Consider the following 17,026-nt stretch of genomic DNA (forward strand, 5'->3'; position numbering starts at 1 on the left):
ACCATGCTTCAGGACTACCTGGCCTGATGACTCTCGGATGTCCCCGTCCCCAGTCCACCTGGTCGTGCTACTGCTCCAGTTTCTTCTGTTTTGCCTGTGGCTATGGAACACTGACCTGTTCATCAGACGTGCTACCTTGTCGTGCTGCTGCTCCAGTTTCAACTGTTCTGCCTGCGGCTATGGAACCCTGTCCTGTTTACTGGACGTGCTACCTTGTCCCGGACCTGATGTTTTCAACCCTCTCCTGCTCTCTCTCGCTCTCTCTATCGCAACTGCTGTCTCGACCTCTGAACACTCGGCTATGAAAAACAAACTGACATTTACTCCTGAGGTGCTGACTTGTTGCACCCTCTACAACCACTGTGATTATTATTTGACCCTGCTGGACGTCTATGAACGTTTGAACATTTTGAAGAACTATCTGGCCTTAATGGCCATGCACTCTTCTAATCTCCACCCAGCACTGCCAGAGAGGACTGGCCACCCCTCAGAGCCTGGTTCCTCTCTAGGTTTCTTCGTTGGTTCCTGCCTTTTCTAGGGAGTTATTACTAGCCACCGTGCTTCTATATCGGCATTTCTTGCTGTTTGGGGTTTTAGGCTGGGTTTCTGTATAAGCACTTTGTGACATCTGCTTATGTAAAAAGGGTTTTATAAATACATTTGATTGATTGATTGAGATGTAATGACTTTTTCAGCCGTCTGTGTCCCACACTAAGTCTAGTAAAGGCGTCCTCCTCTCTTCTGTCTTGTGCTGTCTTCCTCCCATCCCGGACTTTTCTATGTATTTGGAGAAGCAACCTGGACTCAGGGGTAGACGTAACATAGTAAACATAAATCGGGACACTCCAATCAGTATGATATGTTACGTTTCGTATGGTATGTATTAGTTTGTGGATGTCCATCATCCATTTCGTATGATATTGTACGAATTACAATTCATATGATATGTTACGAATTGCAGTTGGTACAATATGTTACACATTTGCAAAACATATGATATGGTACGAATTCCAATTTGTTGTTGCTAACGTTAGCTTATGGCTAACGCTAACATTAGCTTGGTGGTTGACGTTAGCTGGGGTTAAGGGTTAAGAATAGGAGTTAGGTTAAAGGGTTTTAAGGTTACCGTTAAGGGAAATGTTAGCTAACAAGTAGTAAGTAGTTGCAAAGTTGCTAATTAGCTAAATTGCTAAAGTTGTCCGAGATTAGATTCGAACACACAACCTTTGGGTAGCTAGACGTTCACGTTAGGTGACCTTCTGTCTTATGTACCCATTCCAAATGTAACATTTCATACTAATTTGAGGGTCTAGTTTATGAGACCAGGCAGGGAAAAGGCGCATGCCGTTAATGTCTCTATCCCACTGCTCCTGCCATCTCTGCACCACCACCGTCCATATCATGCCGTTTGCCTCATTGAAACTTCAACGTCCACCTCCTCACTGCTAAGGGCCTGTTTAGCCAGAACGTCAGCTGCCTCGTTCCCCTCCACCCCCACATGGGCTGGGACCCAACTAATCCTCATCTGTATACCCATCTGTCTCACCCAGCCATGGGTTTGTAGTACCTCATACAGCAGGTCTTGTCTGCTACATGAGCTATAGGACTGCAGACTCATCATATCTGCACGAGTCAGAGCAAATAACTACTCTGTTCAGCTTGATTTCCTCCACCGACTGCAAGGCCCAACAGTACAGCCAGCCAGGTAGTATGTAATAAGTTTCCTGCCACCCCACATTGTGACATGGTTTGAAAAACATTATTAGTAACCACCAGGGTCATATACAGTCATTGGTAACTACTCTGCTTGAGCAGAGATTCTTGCTGGAATGTGAGTCTGAGTTATGGAATGTTGGTCATATTTGCTTAATTTCTAGGACAATATGTGATTCATGGATTCAGGATTGAAATGTTCATGTTATTGTTAGTCTATATTAGGAAGATCACCAAACCAGCTGAATGAATATCTGTTCACCTTTAATACATACAAATGAAACATATTACATGTACAACACCTCTCCAGGCACCAAATGCACTGTACTCATTAGACTCCGTTTTTGGTGGGGTCAGTCACTCGGCCCATGAACAACAAGCTGTTAGTGGCCTCATGGTAGATAAAAAAGAAGAAGGGTCGGTTGACGATGAAGGAAGAGGGTAAGGCGTATCCAATAATGCCGCTTTCTGTGGCAGCGGCTGCAGTGGTGCCTCTCTCATCCACCTCGATCACTGCCTTGTGCAAAACCTGGAACCACATTATCATTGCAATAATATGTTATTTGTTATTTATCCACAGTGAGTAATAAAGTTGCACATTTCTCAATTGATACAGATGGAAATTGGTTAAGGCAAGTTTGGCCTGTTAATCCAAGAACTGACCTCTGACACCTTCAGGCCTGGGTCTTTGCTCAATTTAGTGAGGTTAGCGGTGTCATGGAAGATACTGGATATACCCAAATCTGGTAGGATGTTGTGCATGGCGTAGGATTGCTCCATCTTGAACTTGGGCAGTTGAACTTCTAGTTTCCTTTAAAAAACAAGGAACTTTCATACATAGGAGAACTGGTATTCAATACGAAACACCTCTTAGAAAACCTATGGAATTTTGCAATGTTTCACCACAAAATACACTTGACGCTTTCTATTTACCTTTCTTTCAGATTTTTTATCCAGTTGAGGAATCTCTCAGCTGTGATTCCATCATCTATTGTGGTATAATCCAGGCCTTTGTTGGGTAGCAGGATAAGCATTGAAACACCATCTCGGTACGGCAGCTTCAGCACCTTGGCATTCAGGGGAAAGTCGTCCATTGTGTAGAATTTATCCTCCTTTCTTAACATCATAGGCACCTGGACAATATTGTAGTTGTCAATATAGAAGCGTTGAATTTCTGTGTGGTTGGGATTGAAGGGCATCTGCCATTCACCTAAATTCCAAATATGACAACGCATATTTATTGGAAAGCAAAATCCACTGGGCACAGACGTCAGTTCAATGTCTATTTTTGATTTACATTTGGTTGAGGTGTCAACTAATGTGAATTTAATGTGAAATCAACAACAACAAAAAATCACAATGCCAATAGATTAGGTAAAAAAAAGGAGCCTTTTTGTAAATCCAATCAGTTTTCCACGTTGATTCAATGTCATCATATTGCATTTTTTTTGTTGTTGAAATGACATGGAAACAAAGTTGACTCAACCAGTTTTTGCCCAGTGGGAAGTGTTATTGTTGCATTTTAGGCAATGCAATTAAACTTTGAAAGTGAAATGTAAAACACAACATCTTGAAATAAGATATACTGATGGGATGCAATTATGGTAGACACAAGTGAAAACTAAAAGTAAACAAGTCAAATGTAACGTTTTTAAGTGTTACAGTGGAACTGCTCAAATCAGAGAATGCATGACATAGCTGCTCACCCCGAAAGAAAATGGTGTTGATGAGCATAAGTTGGGTAAGTGGATCCAAGTCAGACACCATCTCCTTGACTCTGTTATCAGTCTTTCTCATTATGTAGTCATTGATCATGGCAACGCTAGCTTTTGTATTTGCAAAGTCCACATTGTTGATATCAGCGTTGAAGAATTTCTTGATCTGGTCACTGTAGTCACTCTCTACCTCAAACTTTAGGCAAACAAAGAAGGTGGTGCTCTGGTCCAGTTTCAATGATTCATCTTGTGTGATGTTCCCTTGGAGTTGTTGGAAGAGTTCTGGAATGATGTCTGATTGTTTGTCCCGATCTAGGTGGGCTAGGTTGAGCCCCTTCAGTATCTGGTCTCGTGTGGGACCCTGTGCTGCCATGGAGAGGGTGGCAAAAGCTGTGGATATGCTCAGGGGTGAGAAAAATATGTTATTATCATGGTAACCAGCAATCTTCCTGTAGAGAGTCATGGCAAAGTCCATGTTCTTGAAGGTCAGGTCTGTGATGTTGGGGCTCTGCTCTTGAGTTTGGTAGACAGGGATGAGAGACCAGACATGGGTCAGGAGGAAAAGGAGTCCCACCTTCATCATCATAGTTCTTTGATGAGTTATGTGATCACAACCTGCAATAGTATTTATAGTGAGGTCCAAAATAATTTTGACAGTGAAATGTTGTTTTTGTTTTTGCTCTGTATTCCACCACATTGAAGTTTATATTATATGAATGAACCATTTAGAAACTACAGCACTTTTGTACATAGTCCCCCCATTTTAGAGAACTAAACATATTTGAACAAATTCACTTATATGTGCATTAAAGTAGTAAAACATTTAGAATTTGGTCTCATATTCCTAGTACGCAATGACTACATCAAGATTGTGACTCTACATACTTGTTGGGTGCATTTGCAGTTTGTTTTGGTTGTGTTTCAGATTATTTTGTGCTCAATAGAAATTAATGGTAAATAGGGGTGGGGTAATCTGAACCATTTTTTACGTTCAACATCACTCCATCAAGGTAAATATAGTATTCTTCATAACAAATATCTACATATATTTCAGGATGTTGTGTATCCCTTAAAATAATCAGAATTAATGTAAACATTCATTTTGAAAACATAGCTTGTCCAAAAAAAGTGGTCTCTTGGCACAATTTACCCCGGGTATGGTAAATTCAGCTACCTACACATTTCCGTACTGAACTAAATATTACCACTACCTTTTTAAAACCATGTCTATCTTTATTTCCCAAATACAATTCAACACAATCAGAATCACTTTGTGTCTTTTAATCATTTAAGCATCTTTTAACACAGGCTTAACACCTAACAAATACTTTGCACTTTTTAAACACTTTTAATATAGACCAGGCCCTGTTGTATCCCAGTGATAATGCCTTGCATTAGGCCTGGGAAGAAAACACTTCAACTTACCACATAGCCCTTGGCTCAACTTACCCCAAGGCAAACATTTTGACTATATTAGCCCACACAGCTTTAAGGATGCACTTTCATGTTAGGTTTAGGACCTCATATTGAAGCTTATAGAAACCCCAACTGACGTATAGAAACATCTTTAAATGATCTACTTTGATTTAGATACCAGCATCATGAAATGTATTTGAATAACCTAACTTTTTACCTAACTTGCTTTCTTCCACAGATTCCATAAAACGACCTCTTCCTATATTTTTGTACATGGTTTCCTAGAAACAAGGGTGTCTCAACTTACCCCACTCTCCCCTAATGTATTGTGTCATTTGAGTCACTTTCATAATAGAATAGGTTTATAAACACTTCTACTTTAATGTGGATGCTACCTTGATTACGGATAATCATGAATGAATCGTGAATAACATTGTGTGACAGAAGCATTATTTTCATAACCCACCCCCAAAATTCTAACATCCCATTATTGATAATGGTTAGAGGATAGCATGTCTTGGGGGTATGATCTTTGTGCCTCTAACTTTCTCACTCATTATTCACAATTAGGTGTTCAGAAACATATTCTATTCTTATTTACAATAAAATAGACTACAAAATGACACAATACATTATTTACCATTCATTTCCATTGAGCACAAAATAATCTGAAACACTACCAAAACAAACTGCAAATGCATCCAACAAGTTTGTAGAGTCACAAGCTTGATGTAGTCATTGCGTGCTAGGAATATGGGACCAAATACTTAACTTTAGACTAATTTCATACATGTGAATTTGTCCAAACACTTTTTGTTCCCTAAAATGGGGGGTGACTATGTAAAAAAAAGTGCTGCCCACCCAATATAGACAAATACCCTCAAATTAAAGCTGACAGTCTGCAGTATAACCTCAAAGTATTATTTATTTCAAATCGAAAGTGCTGGATGGAGTACAGAGCCAAAACAACAAATGTGTCACTGTTCAAATACTTTTGGACTTCATAGTATGTCATGTTTACAAGTCTTCTAGACAAATGGCAAGATATTTGTTTGGTGATCAATGACTTATCAATGCATTGCATAAGACAGAAAGGAAAAACTTATATTTAGTCATTTCAGAACAAATGTCAGCTAATTTTGTTAGCTATTTAGGGGGCTTCAACATCACAACTCGCAAATATGAGTATCACATCAACAATAAAAGCAACACTGTATATACATATATTCTTACAAACAGTTGCATACATCTCAAAAATAGACCTACCTTTCAGCCTGGGTATCAGAAAGGTATTTTGTCAAAACACTCCATCTACTATTTGGGGAGACAAAGTGCAAGTGTGCCTTCAGGGTTATCTATTAACCATGGGTTAGGTTTACTCAAACTGGTAGTCTTATTTTAGTTTCTTTCCAAATGAAAGCAAATTTGGTACTGACAATTGATGTACCCACTTTGAAAGGTGGAAATTATTCAACTTAAATTAGGACAAGGATGTAATTAAACAATTCAGCTATAGATCAATGAAGCAAGATTCCAGAAGATTTCAGTAGGAGCAAATATTTTATTCCTGGAAAGAAAACGTTTAGATACAGCAAATGAAAGAAAATGATTTAATAAAATGGTGATGTGGAGTATAACAAACATCTGATTGTTTAGTGCCTATTGAAGAATATCAAGAAGTGAAATTGATGCAATCATTTAAAAAACTAAAAGCATTGTGGCACCGCAACTCTAGTTCAAATTTTGCTCTCAAACAAAACAAGAACAATTTCAAGAAAAAGGGAATGAAATCATGGAATTTCCAGAGAAGTCAACTTTGAGCACAGCTCAAACTCTACATGGGATGTGTAATACATGCTTTGGATTAGCGTATCCAAACCGGAAAATTCCACGTAAATACGATAATTGTAAACAGCATTGATCATGTTATCACTGTATTAAAATAGCGTTTGTCTATACTACTTCAAAAGACAAAATAAAAATTACAAAAACATATGACTAAGGAGTTTAGATGGTGAGTTCCAGATGGTGGTTAATTAACTAGCTAGGGCAAGTCGGATCAGCCCTTTAAAATTCTGCTTATATGTTTCTTTAGAAGATGCAGTAATACAGCTAAAAATAAATTCACCTCACTACTGGATATAAATCTATTATTTTATGATTTGAGGGGGTGACCACTTACAAGACCCAAGTGAAAGAAGGCAAGAGACTATCATGGTCTCTACCAAACCTCTACGTCTATTGAACTAGTGGTCCCATGTAGCACTCCCATACTGAAGGCTAGAGGATTATCCTAGGTAATTCTTGGTTTCCTCTCTCGTAACACACCTCACCATTTTGCCCATCCACCCACCAAACACACCTCGGCACGGTAGGCTCCATTAAGACCCCTCCCAGCGGAAAACAATAAGCGTAGGAATAAAAAACAAACCACAAATTAGAAATACAAGGCGCTGTGGCAGAAAAGCCATCACAGACTTGGAATAACGGCATTTTAATTCTTTATCGTCGCTCTTCCCGGCCTCAGGTTCAAGTCTGTGTTAGAGTAGACTAGCACCTTTTATTTATTCTTTGTTGTTATTCTCTTCTCTACAACCTGTCAGCGAACTAGCCAAGGGAGGTGTGCCAGCCTTCTGACCGGCTATACGTTCGCTTATGGGAAGGGTTAGAGGAGGGGGTGAGGCTGCCCCATGAAGGAGGTACCAGTCGAGGCAGGTAGTAGTCAACGTAGGCTTTTGCTGGAGCACCCTCCACCTCACTGGCTGCGTTTGGCTTGTGCATCTTCCTCTGTGCCACTCTTCCCGGATCCTGAAAAATGTGAGGGAAGGGAAGATGCTCGGAGTTTAAGTCTCAACCTATTATTATTATTCAGCAATGCAAGTATTACTGTATGAGCTCATTTCCCCCTTACCTATGCTTTCTGTTGGTTGTTGAGGTGAAGTGGGCTGAGCCAGCTGTTGGGACTGTCTGTATGGTAAACAGTGGATCTACAGGTTAGCGTTGTCTAGTCTGGTTATTTTTTTGTAACCACACACAGCCATGAACATATAAACACCCACAGGATAATAAATATTCCAGATGGTGCAGCGCTTACCTGTCAAAGTAGGCTTGTCTCCTCCGTCGCAGTTCCTCAGCTGAGAGTTTCTCACTCAGAGGTGCTCCTCCTGTAGTACTCCCTGGTGCCTGGCCGGACGATGTCGTTTTAGCAACAAGTCCCCCTTTTGGCATTGACATATTGCTCATTACTGCCCCTAGGCAGACACACAAACAAATTACTCATTTTAGTGTTAGTTTGGGGATACTTTTATCATATTGCCATACATGGTGCAAATTGCATAATGAATTTGTTAGCAGTCTGTTTATATACACAGGTCTAAACCAGGATATGTATCAAAGTGGTTGTGTGTGTGTGTGTGTGTGATTTTGTTACGGTTGCTTACCCAATAAAGCCTTACCCTGCATGCTGAGCTGTATGGCCCTGCGAAGATCAGCCTCTTCATCCTCCACCTCCATTCCCTGTCTACTCAGGGCCAGGGCCTTCCTCAACTCCTCCTCATCCTCATCCACCACCCCCTCTACCACACCAGGGCCTGCCTCCAGCACACTACCCTGCCCTGATGATCTGCTGCTCAGGGTGAAAAGAAATTGTCAGTGTCTCAAAGAGGTTCATTCTCTCCCCTTACCAACTAATGACTCTAGAGGTTAAAGTTCAAGATGCTGCATGAATCTGACAGTATGAGGGAATGGTGGTAATTTGTGGTTTGGCGAAAACTACTGTCACTCTGGAGGCCTCTTCCTCTTACCCCATGCCACTACTCGACTGAGCCTCATCCTCTCCAATCAGCTTGGGTCTCTGTTGCTGCTGCACCTTCATGATCCCCAGAATCTGCTCTGCATCACACTCCGGGAGATTTCCTCGGATCACAAATATGGAATACCCTGAAAGAAGACAGGCCTTTGACCAACTAGCTAACTTTGATAAATTAAGACCACAAAAATGTAAACACAAAAAGATATGAACATATCAGGTTGTTTTACCTTCTTGTTGTAACTGTGCAAGGAAGAGGGCTAGGTATGTGTCTGATATCAGCTCTGGTCCAGTCAACAATGAATTCAAATTAAACCACTGCAATGACAAATAGGGTTAAATCAGCTGGCTATATCAACTGGCCCAAAATGTCTGAAGGGAAATCAATTATAAATAGTAAAATCGCAACTTATACCTGTTGCCCAAGTTTTCGTATTGTAAACCAGTGCTCCTTGTAGTTGCATATGAATGCCTTTTCATTTCTGAAACAGGAAAGAACATTATTTCAAATTTGATAGACCATATGAAAAATGTGTGAAAAGTGAAATTTCAAGATAGAAAACAAACAACTTCATACAAAGGTTATGATGATTTGTATCACATCCACAGGGTTCTTACATTGGGTTTATCATAAGGCTCTGGTACTCTCGGCTGTTGAAGAGGATCAGCTCCAAACCCCACACTGATAATGCATTGCTGATAACCTGATGGTGAGACCACATAATAAAGTTGTCAGTGTCATCAAGAGGTTATCTTGACATATTGTAATCTATTTATTTTGTAACAGTTCAAAAAAATAAAAACATTTTTTTCCATCGCTCACTACCCCAATTACTATGACACCCCCCCTCACAGTGTTAATTGGGAGGAGATCACAGAGACCTGGCAGTTTGGTGCCAGGCCAACAACCTCTCCCTCAACGTGAGCAAGACAAAGGAGCTGATTGTGGATTACAGGAAAAGGAGGACCGAACATGCACCCATTCACATCAACGGGCTGTAGTGGAGCAGGTCAAGAGTTTCAAGTTCCTTGATGTCCACATCACCAACAAACTATCATGGTCCAAAAACACCAAGACAGTCATGAAGGCATGACAACACCTTATCCCCCTCAGGAGACTGAAAAGATTTTGCTTGGGTCCCCAGATCCTAAAAAGTTGTACAGCTGCACCATTGAGATTATCCTGACCGGTTGCATAACCACCTGGTATGGCAACTGCTCGGCATCCGACCGTAAGACACTACAGAGGGTAGTGTGTACTGCCCAATACATTACCGGGGCCAAGGTTCCTGCCATCCAGGACACAGCTACTCATTCCAGTGGTTTCCTTTATTTTTGCTATTTTTCAAATAACACATATGGAATCATGTAGTAACCAAAAAAAGTGTTAAATTAAAATATATTTTATATTTGAGATTCTTCAAAGTAGCCACCCTTTGCCTTGACAGCTTTGCACTCTTGGCATTCTCTCAACCAGCGTCATGAGGTAGTCACCTGGAATGCATTTCAATTAACAGGTATGCATTGTTAAAAGTTAATTTATGGAATTTCTTTCCTTAATGCGTTTGAGCCAATCTGTTGTGTCGTGAAAAAAGGTAGGTGTGGTATACAGAAGATAGCCCAATTTAGTAAAAGACCAAGTCCATATTGTGGCAAGAACAGGTCAAATAAGCAAGGAGAAACAACAGTCCATCATTACTTTAAGACATGAAGGTCAGTCAATCCGGAAAATGTCAAGAACTTTGAAAGTTTCTTCAAGTACAGTCACAAAAACCATCAAGCGCTATGATGAAACTGGCTCTCATGAAGAAAGCACAGGAAAGGAAGACCAAGAGTTACCTCTGCTGCTTTACAGAGTTCAAGTATCAGACACAACTGTTCAGAGGAGACTGCGTGAATCAGGCCTTCATCGTTGAATTGCTGCAAAGAAACAACTACTACTAAAATTGCCTTTAAATTGTTTAACTTGGGTCAAACTTTTTGGGTAGCCTTCCACAAGCTTCCCACAATAAGTTGGGTGAATTTTGGCGCATTCCTCCTGACAGGGCTGGTGTAACTGAGTCAGGCTTGTAGGCCTCCTTGCTCGCACACGCTTTTTCAGTTTTGCCCACACATTTTCTATAGGATTGAGGTCAGGGCTTTATGATGGCCACTAAAAATACCTTGACTTTGTTGTCCTTAAGCCATTTTGCCACAACTTTGGAAGTATGCTTGGGGTCATTGTCCAGTTGGAAGACCCATTTGCGACCAAGCTTTAACTTCCTGACTGTCCTGAGATGTTGCTTCAATATATCCAGATAATTTTCCTGCCTCATGATGCCATCTATTTTGTGAAGTGCACCAGTCCCTCCTGCAGGCAAAGCAGCCCCACAACATGATGCTGCCACACCCGTGCTTCACGGTTGGGATGGTGTTCTTTGGCTTGCAAGCCTCCCCCTTTTTCCTCCAAACAAAGATGATCATTATGGCCAAACAGTTCTATTTTTGTTTCATCAGACCAGAGGACATTTCTCCAAAAAGTACAATCTTTGTCCCCATGTGCAGTTGCAAACCGTAGTCTGGCTTTTTTACGGCGGTTTTGGAGCAGTGGCTTCTTCCTTGCTATGCGGCCTTTCAGGTTATGTCAATATAGGACTCGTTTGACTGTGGATATAGATACTTTTGTACCCGTTTCCTCCAGCATCTTCACAAGGTCCTTTGCTGTTGTTCTGGGATTGATTTGCACTTTTCGCACCAAAGTACATTCATCTCTAGGAGACAGAACGCGTCTCCTTTCTGGGCGGTATGATGGCTGCGTGGTCCCATGGTGTTTATACTGGTGTACTGTTGTTTGTACAGATGAACGTGGTACCTTCAGGCGTTTGGAAATTGCTCCCAAGGATGAACCAGACTCGTGGAGGTCTACAATTTTTTTTCTGATGTCTTGGCTAATTTCTTTTGATTTTCCCATGATGTCAAGCAAAGAGGCAAGGTAGGCCTTGAAATACATCCACAGATAAACCTCCAATTGACTCAAATGATGTAATTTTGCCCACCAGAAGCTTCTAAAGCCATGACATCATTTCCCAAGCTGTTTAAAGGCACAGTCAACATAGTGTATATAAACTTCTAACCCACTGGAATTGTGATGCAGTGAATTATAAGTGAAATAATCTGTCTGTAAACAATTGTTGGAAAAATTACTTGTGTCATGCACAAAGTAGATGTCCTAACCAACTTGCCAAAACTATAGTTTGTTAGCAAGACATTTGTGGAGTGGTTGAAAAACTAGTTTTAATGACTCCAACATAAGTGTATGTAAACTTCCGACTTCAACTGTATAATACAAATAAATTTATATCTTTACATTAAAAACCAAAGTCAATCAGAATTCCAGTCGTTCCAATAAATGTTATACCCGTAGATCTTCAAGAATAGGACTTGGAAATATAGATTAGCCTAACTGTTTTGCCTAAGCATGACCCCAAAAGTAAGGACTTACTAGCCACCCCTCATTGTTTATGATTTTGTTGTCATGGAGAACTGATTGAGCTCATTGATTCGAGTTGAAAAATAAATGCTGTGCTCATGGAATGGCATGCTTTGAGCACTCCTGAAAAGTGCTATTTACATGTGAAAAATGAATGCCATATGCGGCATTTGCTTAAGGCCTATTGTTTACCTTTTTGATGGTGACACTTTGATATCTTGATTATATGCAGCTGTTTAAAGGGCAAATCCACAGATTAAACAAAAACGGTCGCCCCACCTGGTTTGGATAAAAAGCTGAGGGATCGGCCTGGAGAAATGTAACTACTCTCAGCTTAAATAGACAGAGCTACGCTGCGAGGACTGACCATCCATGATATAAAATTGTTTTAACCATGTTATGAGGCTATATGGTGTTCATTTACATGTACAATGTTTACAAACATTGAAATAAAACAAGCTTATATTTTGGGTTCTCATGGAGTGTGATAGTTGAACTATATTCTTCAAGAACCAAAGGATATATAATTTATAAGTCCAAAAATGGATGTAGAAACTACAGATTGCCCCTTTAAGTCTATCAAAAGTGTGCAAGTTTAGCATGTGTCTATTAGGCCTATGGATTCATTTTTTTATTTTTTAAATCAGCATTAGATTGAGCAATAAAAGCCCCACTTTTATTCCATAGACTTGGATCCACACTATGCAGCTGTTGAAAGAGCGCATTTTTCAAAAGAGCGCATTTAAAAAAAAAAAAACGGACTAATAGGCAGCTTAAACTTCTGAATTCAACCATTAATGGGTTCAAATACACATTTAGATTTGTGAACAGCCATCCACAACCACAATCCGTAAGGCGCAAATAGCTATATGATACTGTAGAGCAGCAGTGTGATTCACAATGCGCTGTTTAGAAATCAATAATAAGTTAAATCCATATCACCTTAGACTACACCACTGCTGTCATCCTTACCTCCAAGCGTTTATTCAAGTTGGATAATCTTTGGATGCACCATTAGAAGACATAGGCTTTTGTAGATTACAGTCCAAGCTATTCCTGCTCTTTTCCCGCAATCCATCAAACACATTTGGTGTGTCATCATAGTGGTCTCTGTCTTGTGGTCAGACTCGCTCAGGTGGAACAAACTTAAACTTGCGCCTTTTTTCCCAATGCGGATTTTAATATCATTGAGAAAAACAGAAGTGTCAGATCTTTCCCCACAGACATACTTTCTGAATTTAAAAGTAATCCTTCTTATTATATTGTTACTTATTTTAACTTTAGATTATTCAGTAAATATTTTCTTAACTCTATTTCTTGAACTGCATTGTTGGTTAAGGGCTTGTAAGTAAGCATTTTACGGTAAGGTCTACACCGGTTGTATTCGGCGCATGTGACAAATAAAAAAGTTATTTGATTGGTTGCACTAATTGCACTAACCTGGTTCAAGCATTCATTATTTACATTTACATTTATGTAACCCTGAAGGCACTGCCTGCCGAAACATTGGTTAGATTTACACATTAAATTGTTGAGAGCATATATGTGGTACCAGTCAAAAGTTGACACACACCTACTCATTCAAGGTTTTTTCTTTATTTGTATTATTTTCTACATTGTAGAATATTAGTGAAGACAACTATGAAATAACACATATGTTATCATATAGTAACCTAAAAAGTGTTAATTTAAAATATATTTTAGATTCTTCAAAGTAGCCACCCTTTACCTTGACAGCTTTGCACACTCTTGACATTCTCTCAACCAGCTTCACCTGGAATGCTTTTCCAACAGTCTTGAAGCAGTTCCTACATATGCTAAGCACTTGTTGGCTGCTTTTCCTTCAATCTGCGGTCCAACACATTCCAAAACATCTCAATTGGGTTGAGTGATTGTGGAGGCCAGGTCATCTGATGCAGCACTCCATCACTCTCCTTCTTGGTCAAATAGCCCTTACACAGCCTGGAGGTGTCTTTTGGGTGATTGTCCTGTTGAAAAACAAATGACAGTCCCACTAAGCCCAAACCAGATGGGATGCCGTATTGCTGCAGAATACTGTGGTAGCCACGCTGGTTAAGTGTGTCTTGAATTGTAAATAAATAATTGACAGTGTCACCAGTAAAGCACCCCCACACCATCTCCATGCTTCACGGTGGGAACCACACATGCGGAGATAATCCGTTCCATACTCTGTGTCTCACAAAGACACGGCGTTTGGAACAAAAAATATCACATTTGGACTCATCAGACCAAAGGACAGATTTCCACCAGTCTAAATGTCCATTGCTCGTGTTTCTTGGCCCAAAAAGTATCTTCTTCTTATTGGTGTCCTTTAGTAGTGGTTTCTTTGCAGCAATTCGACCATGAAGGCCTGATTCACGCAGTCTCCTCTGAACAGTTAGTGTTGATGTGTCTGTTACTTGAACTCTGAAGCATTTATTTGGGCTGTAATTTCTGAGGCTGGTAACTAATGAACTTATCCTCTGCAGCAGAGATAACTCTGGGTCTTACTTTCCTGTGGTGGTCTGCATGAGAGCCAGTTTCATCATAGCACTTGATTGTTTTTAAGAGTGCACTTGAAGAAACTTTTACATTTCTTGAAATGTTCCAGATTGACTGACCTTCGTGTCGTAAAGTAATAATGGACTGTCGTTTCTCTTTGCTTATTTGAGCTGTTCATGTGAAAAGGGAATTATATGCTTAAAGGTAATGATTAAAGGATCCCACCCTGAAACGTAACTAATTAGTGATTATTAGTTTATGTAGCATGTATAATGAATAATTAAAGTATTAAACGTAAGTCCAACAAGTTTCAGAAGAGACCTGTGAGGGAGAGAAATGTGTGTGTATGTGTGTGCCTAAGAAAATACAGACCTAAGAAAATACCGAGAACAATTGAACTGTGTTTGACCCGACCTGGCTAGAACTCTGAGAAACTTATGATAGGACAGGGAGTCCTTCTCAAGGTTCCTCTAATCTCGGGGGAATGGAACTGTTGGCTGGGTAGTGATAAACAGTGGTGAGAACTCTGGGGAAGGATACAACTCACCTACTGTTCGTGTGTATGTATATGCGTAGGATATCTACTGTTTGTGTGGAGGTATGTGTGTATGTGGGGAGCAAGTTATAAAATGGATGTCTTTGTATTATGGACTTCAGAACGTTCTCGTGAATAAACTGTACTAACCTTTTGCATAAGCTGAGTCTTTGCCTAATAATTATTAAACCCATGGTCTTACAAACCTTGGGGATTGGTCAAAGCTATTGATTGTTAGTTATTATCATTGTGATTGAAAATTCTCGTGACATCATGCCATAATATGGACCTAGTCTTTTACCAAATAGGGATATTTTCTGTATACCACCCCTACCTTGTCACAACACAAGTGATTGGCTCAAACGTATTAAGAAGGAAAGAGATTACACAAATTACCTTTTAACAAGGCACACCTGTTCATTGAAATGCATTCCAGGTGACTACCTCATGAAGCTGGTTGAGAGAATGCCAAGAGTGTGCAAAGCTGTCATCAAGGCAAAGGGTGGCTACTTTGAAGAACCTCATATATTTTGATTTGTTTAACACTTTTTTTGGTTACTACATAATTCCATGCGTGTTGTTTCATAGTTTTGATGTCTTCACTATTATTCTACAATGTGGAAAATAGAAAAAATAAACAAACCCTGGAATGAGTAGGTGTCCAAACTTTTGCCTGGTATTGTGTGTGTATACACATACACCCACAGTGTAATCATGAGGATTAGAATACAGTATTTCACCTTATACTACATGATAGTTCGCTTTGTTACTCACTTGTATAGAAAAGAAACCACTGTCATCCATGTTACCAGATGGCTGCTGCAAATACACACAAATAAAGAGCATGAACATTCTAAAAGCTACTAATAAACAACTACTGTATGTATCATAAACCCCAGACCCCTCCCATACCTGTAAAAAGGTTCTGTACTCCTCACTACCCATACCACCCTCCGCCATCCTCATCCTTTCCTCTTCATCCAGTTGATGGGCGATGGACGACAGGTCCACGGGGGTGAAATACTCGCCTTGCAGAAGGTTGTTAAGGCAATGCTGAGCACACAGGGAGCCCTCTTGCTGTAAATGAGAATGAATACATAAATCAAAATTGTACCACAGACTGCTAGAAAATGGGTCAACAGCAGCTACTGAAGCTAGATATGTAACCTAGCTTATTAACTAACGTTAACTAGCCAGCTAATTTACAGAAATTACGCAAACTATAGCTAGCTAGCTATAATTAGGCCATGTAGCTAGCTAGCTAACTTATCCACACATTTATAGCAGTTCAAAGCATCGAGGGCGCATTTTGTAATTCGCTAATGTACGTTTAACGTTATCACGTTCCCTAGTCAGCTCTACTAAAAGTTGAGACAAGTTGGAAACTGGGACAAAAAGATAATTAAACTAACTAACGTTAGCTAGCTATAATTTAACAAGCTGGCTAGAAAGAAGGCAAACCCGTCGATATACTTCAGCTGTAAATTGGTGCAATTTAGCTAGATAACAAACGTAGTTATTTTAAAACGGTCGGAATGCACATACGGTGAACTTAATAATCGAAAGAAAACAGACAAGCTTACTTTCTCATGAAAGATTGACTCCATGTTTAATTGTCCTACTAAACGTCATACTCTGACCAAATAATGTGATCTTACCTTCGACCCTGCTGGGTTCAGGACGAAACAGCCAATCAACTCTCAGTATTCGTTTGTTATTGTTGACACTTGCCAAATTGCCTAACTGGCTAGCTAGAGTTTTGTGATACAGATAGGCATGAACAAGAATATCAACGTCTTGGTGTACAATTCGATTCATGAATACAATCTGTGTATTATATCTAGTTAGCCTTTATTTTCATAGCAGTT

The 17,026-nt window shown here is 39.9% G+C and overlaps 2 protein-coding genes across 6 annotated transcripts; both read right to left on the minus strand.

Annotated features, from left to right (window-relative positions):
- Nucleotides 1-1,960: 1,960 nt before the first annotated feature.
- On the minus strand, nucleotides 1,961-6,248 carry LOC139553540 (protein Z-dependent protease inhibitor-like). Its single transcript, XM_071365977.1, has 5 exons — nucleotides 6,111-6,248; nucleotides 3,420-4,043; nucleotides 2,647-2,923; nucleotides 2,377-2,524; nucleotides 1,961-2,242 (listed from the first exon to the last, which is right to left on the minus strand). Exons 2-5 carry the CDS (start codon nucleotides 4,012-4,014, stop codon nucleotides 2,045-2,047), a joined length of 1,218 nt encoding a protein of 405 aa, XP_071222078.1. The 5' UTR covers nucleotides 4,015-4,043; nucleotides 6,111-6,248; the 3' UTR covers nucleotides 1,961-2,044.
- Nucleotides 6,249-6,385: 137 nt separating this feature from the next.
- On the minus strand, nucleotides 6,386-16,947 carry LOC139553541 (ataxin-3-like). 5 transcript variants are annotated; one of them, XM_071365982.1, is made up of 11 exons: nucleotides 16,817-16,947; nucleotides 16,071-16,235; nucleotides 15,933-15,977; nucleotides 9,271-9,356; nucleotides 9,068-9,134; nucleotides 8,883-8,970; nucleotides 8,648-8,783; nucleotides 8,285-8,469; nucleotides 7,939-8,095; nucleotides 7,756-7,811; nucleotides 6,386-7,652 (listed from the first exon to the last, which is right to left on the minus strand). In XM_071365982.1, the coding sequence occupies exons 2-11, from the start codon at nucleotides 16,122-16,124 to the stop codon at nucleotides 7,600-7,602; spliced, it is 927 nt and encodes a 308-aa protein (XP_071222083.1). In that variant the 5' UTR covers nucleotides 16,125-16,235; nucleotides 16,817-16,947; the 3' UTR covers nucleotides 6,386-7,599. The 5 variants fall into 5 exon arrangements, with proteins under 5 accessions (XP_071222083.1, XP_071222082.1, XP_071222080.1 ...); XM_071365981.1 differs by having other exon boundaries at nucleotides 7,939-8,062; nucleotides 8,300-8,469; nucleotides 16,742-16,828; XM_071365979.1 differs by having other exon boundaries at nucleotides 8,300-8,469; nucleotides 16,742-16,828.
- Nucleotides 16,948-17,026: the final 79 nt, after the last annotated feature.

The sequence above is a fragment of the Salvelinus alpinus genome, chromosome 25, assembly GCF_045679555.1.
Source record: "Salvelinus alpinus chromosome 25, SLU_Salpinus.1, whole genome shotgun sequence".
In the NCBI taxonomy this organism is placed as follows: domain Eukaryota; kingdom Metazoa; phylum Chordata; class Actinopteri; order Salmoniformes; family Salmonidae; genus Salvelinus; species Salvelinus alpinus.

Coding starts and splice junctions, on each gene's coding strand:
- LOC139553540 (XM_071365977.1), bottom strand. CDS start 4,014: ATGATGATGAAGGTGGGACTCCTTTTCCTCCTGACCCATGTCTGGTCT. Junction 2,924..3,419: donor CAACACCATTTTCTTTCGGG/GTGAGCAGCTAT, acceptor TTTGGAATTTAG/GTGAATGGCAGATGCCCTTC. Junction 2,243..2,376: donor CAGGCCTGAAGGTGTCAGAG/GTCAGTTCTTGG, acceptor ATGTGGTTCCAG/GTTTTGCACAAGGCAGTGAT.
- LOC139553541 (XM_071365978.1), bottom strand. CDS start 16,765: ATGGAGTCAATCTTTCATGAGAAA. Junction 16,236..16,741: donor AGTCAATCTTTCATGAGAAA/GTAAGCTTGTCT, acceptor TCTCATTTACAG/CAAGAGGGCTCCCTGTGTGC. Junction 7,812..7,938: donor AGACAAGCCTACTTTGACAG/GTAAGCGCTGCA, acceptor TTTACCATACAG/ACAGTCCCAACAGCTGGCTC.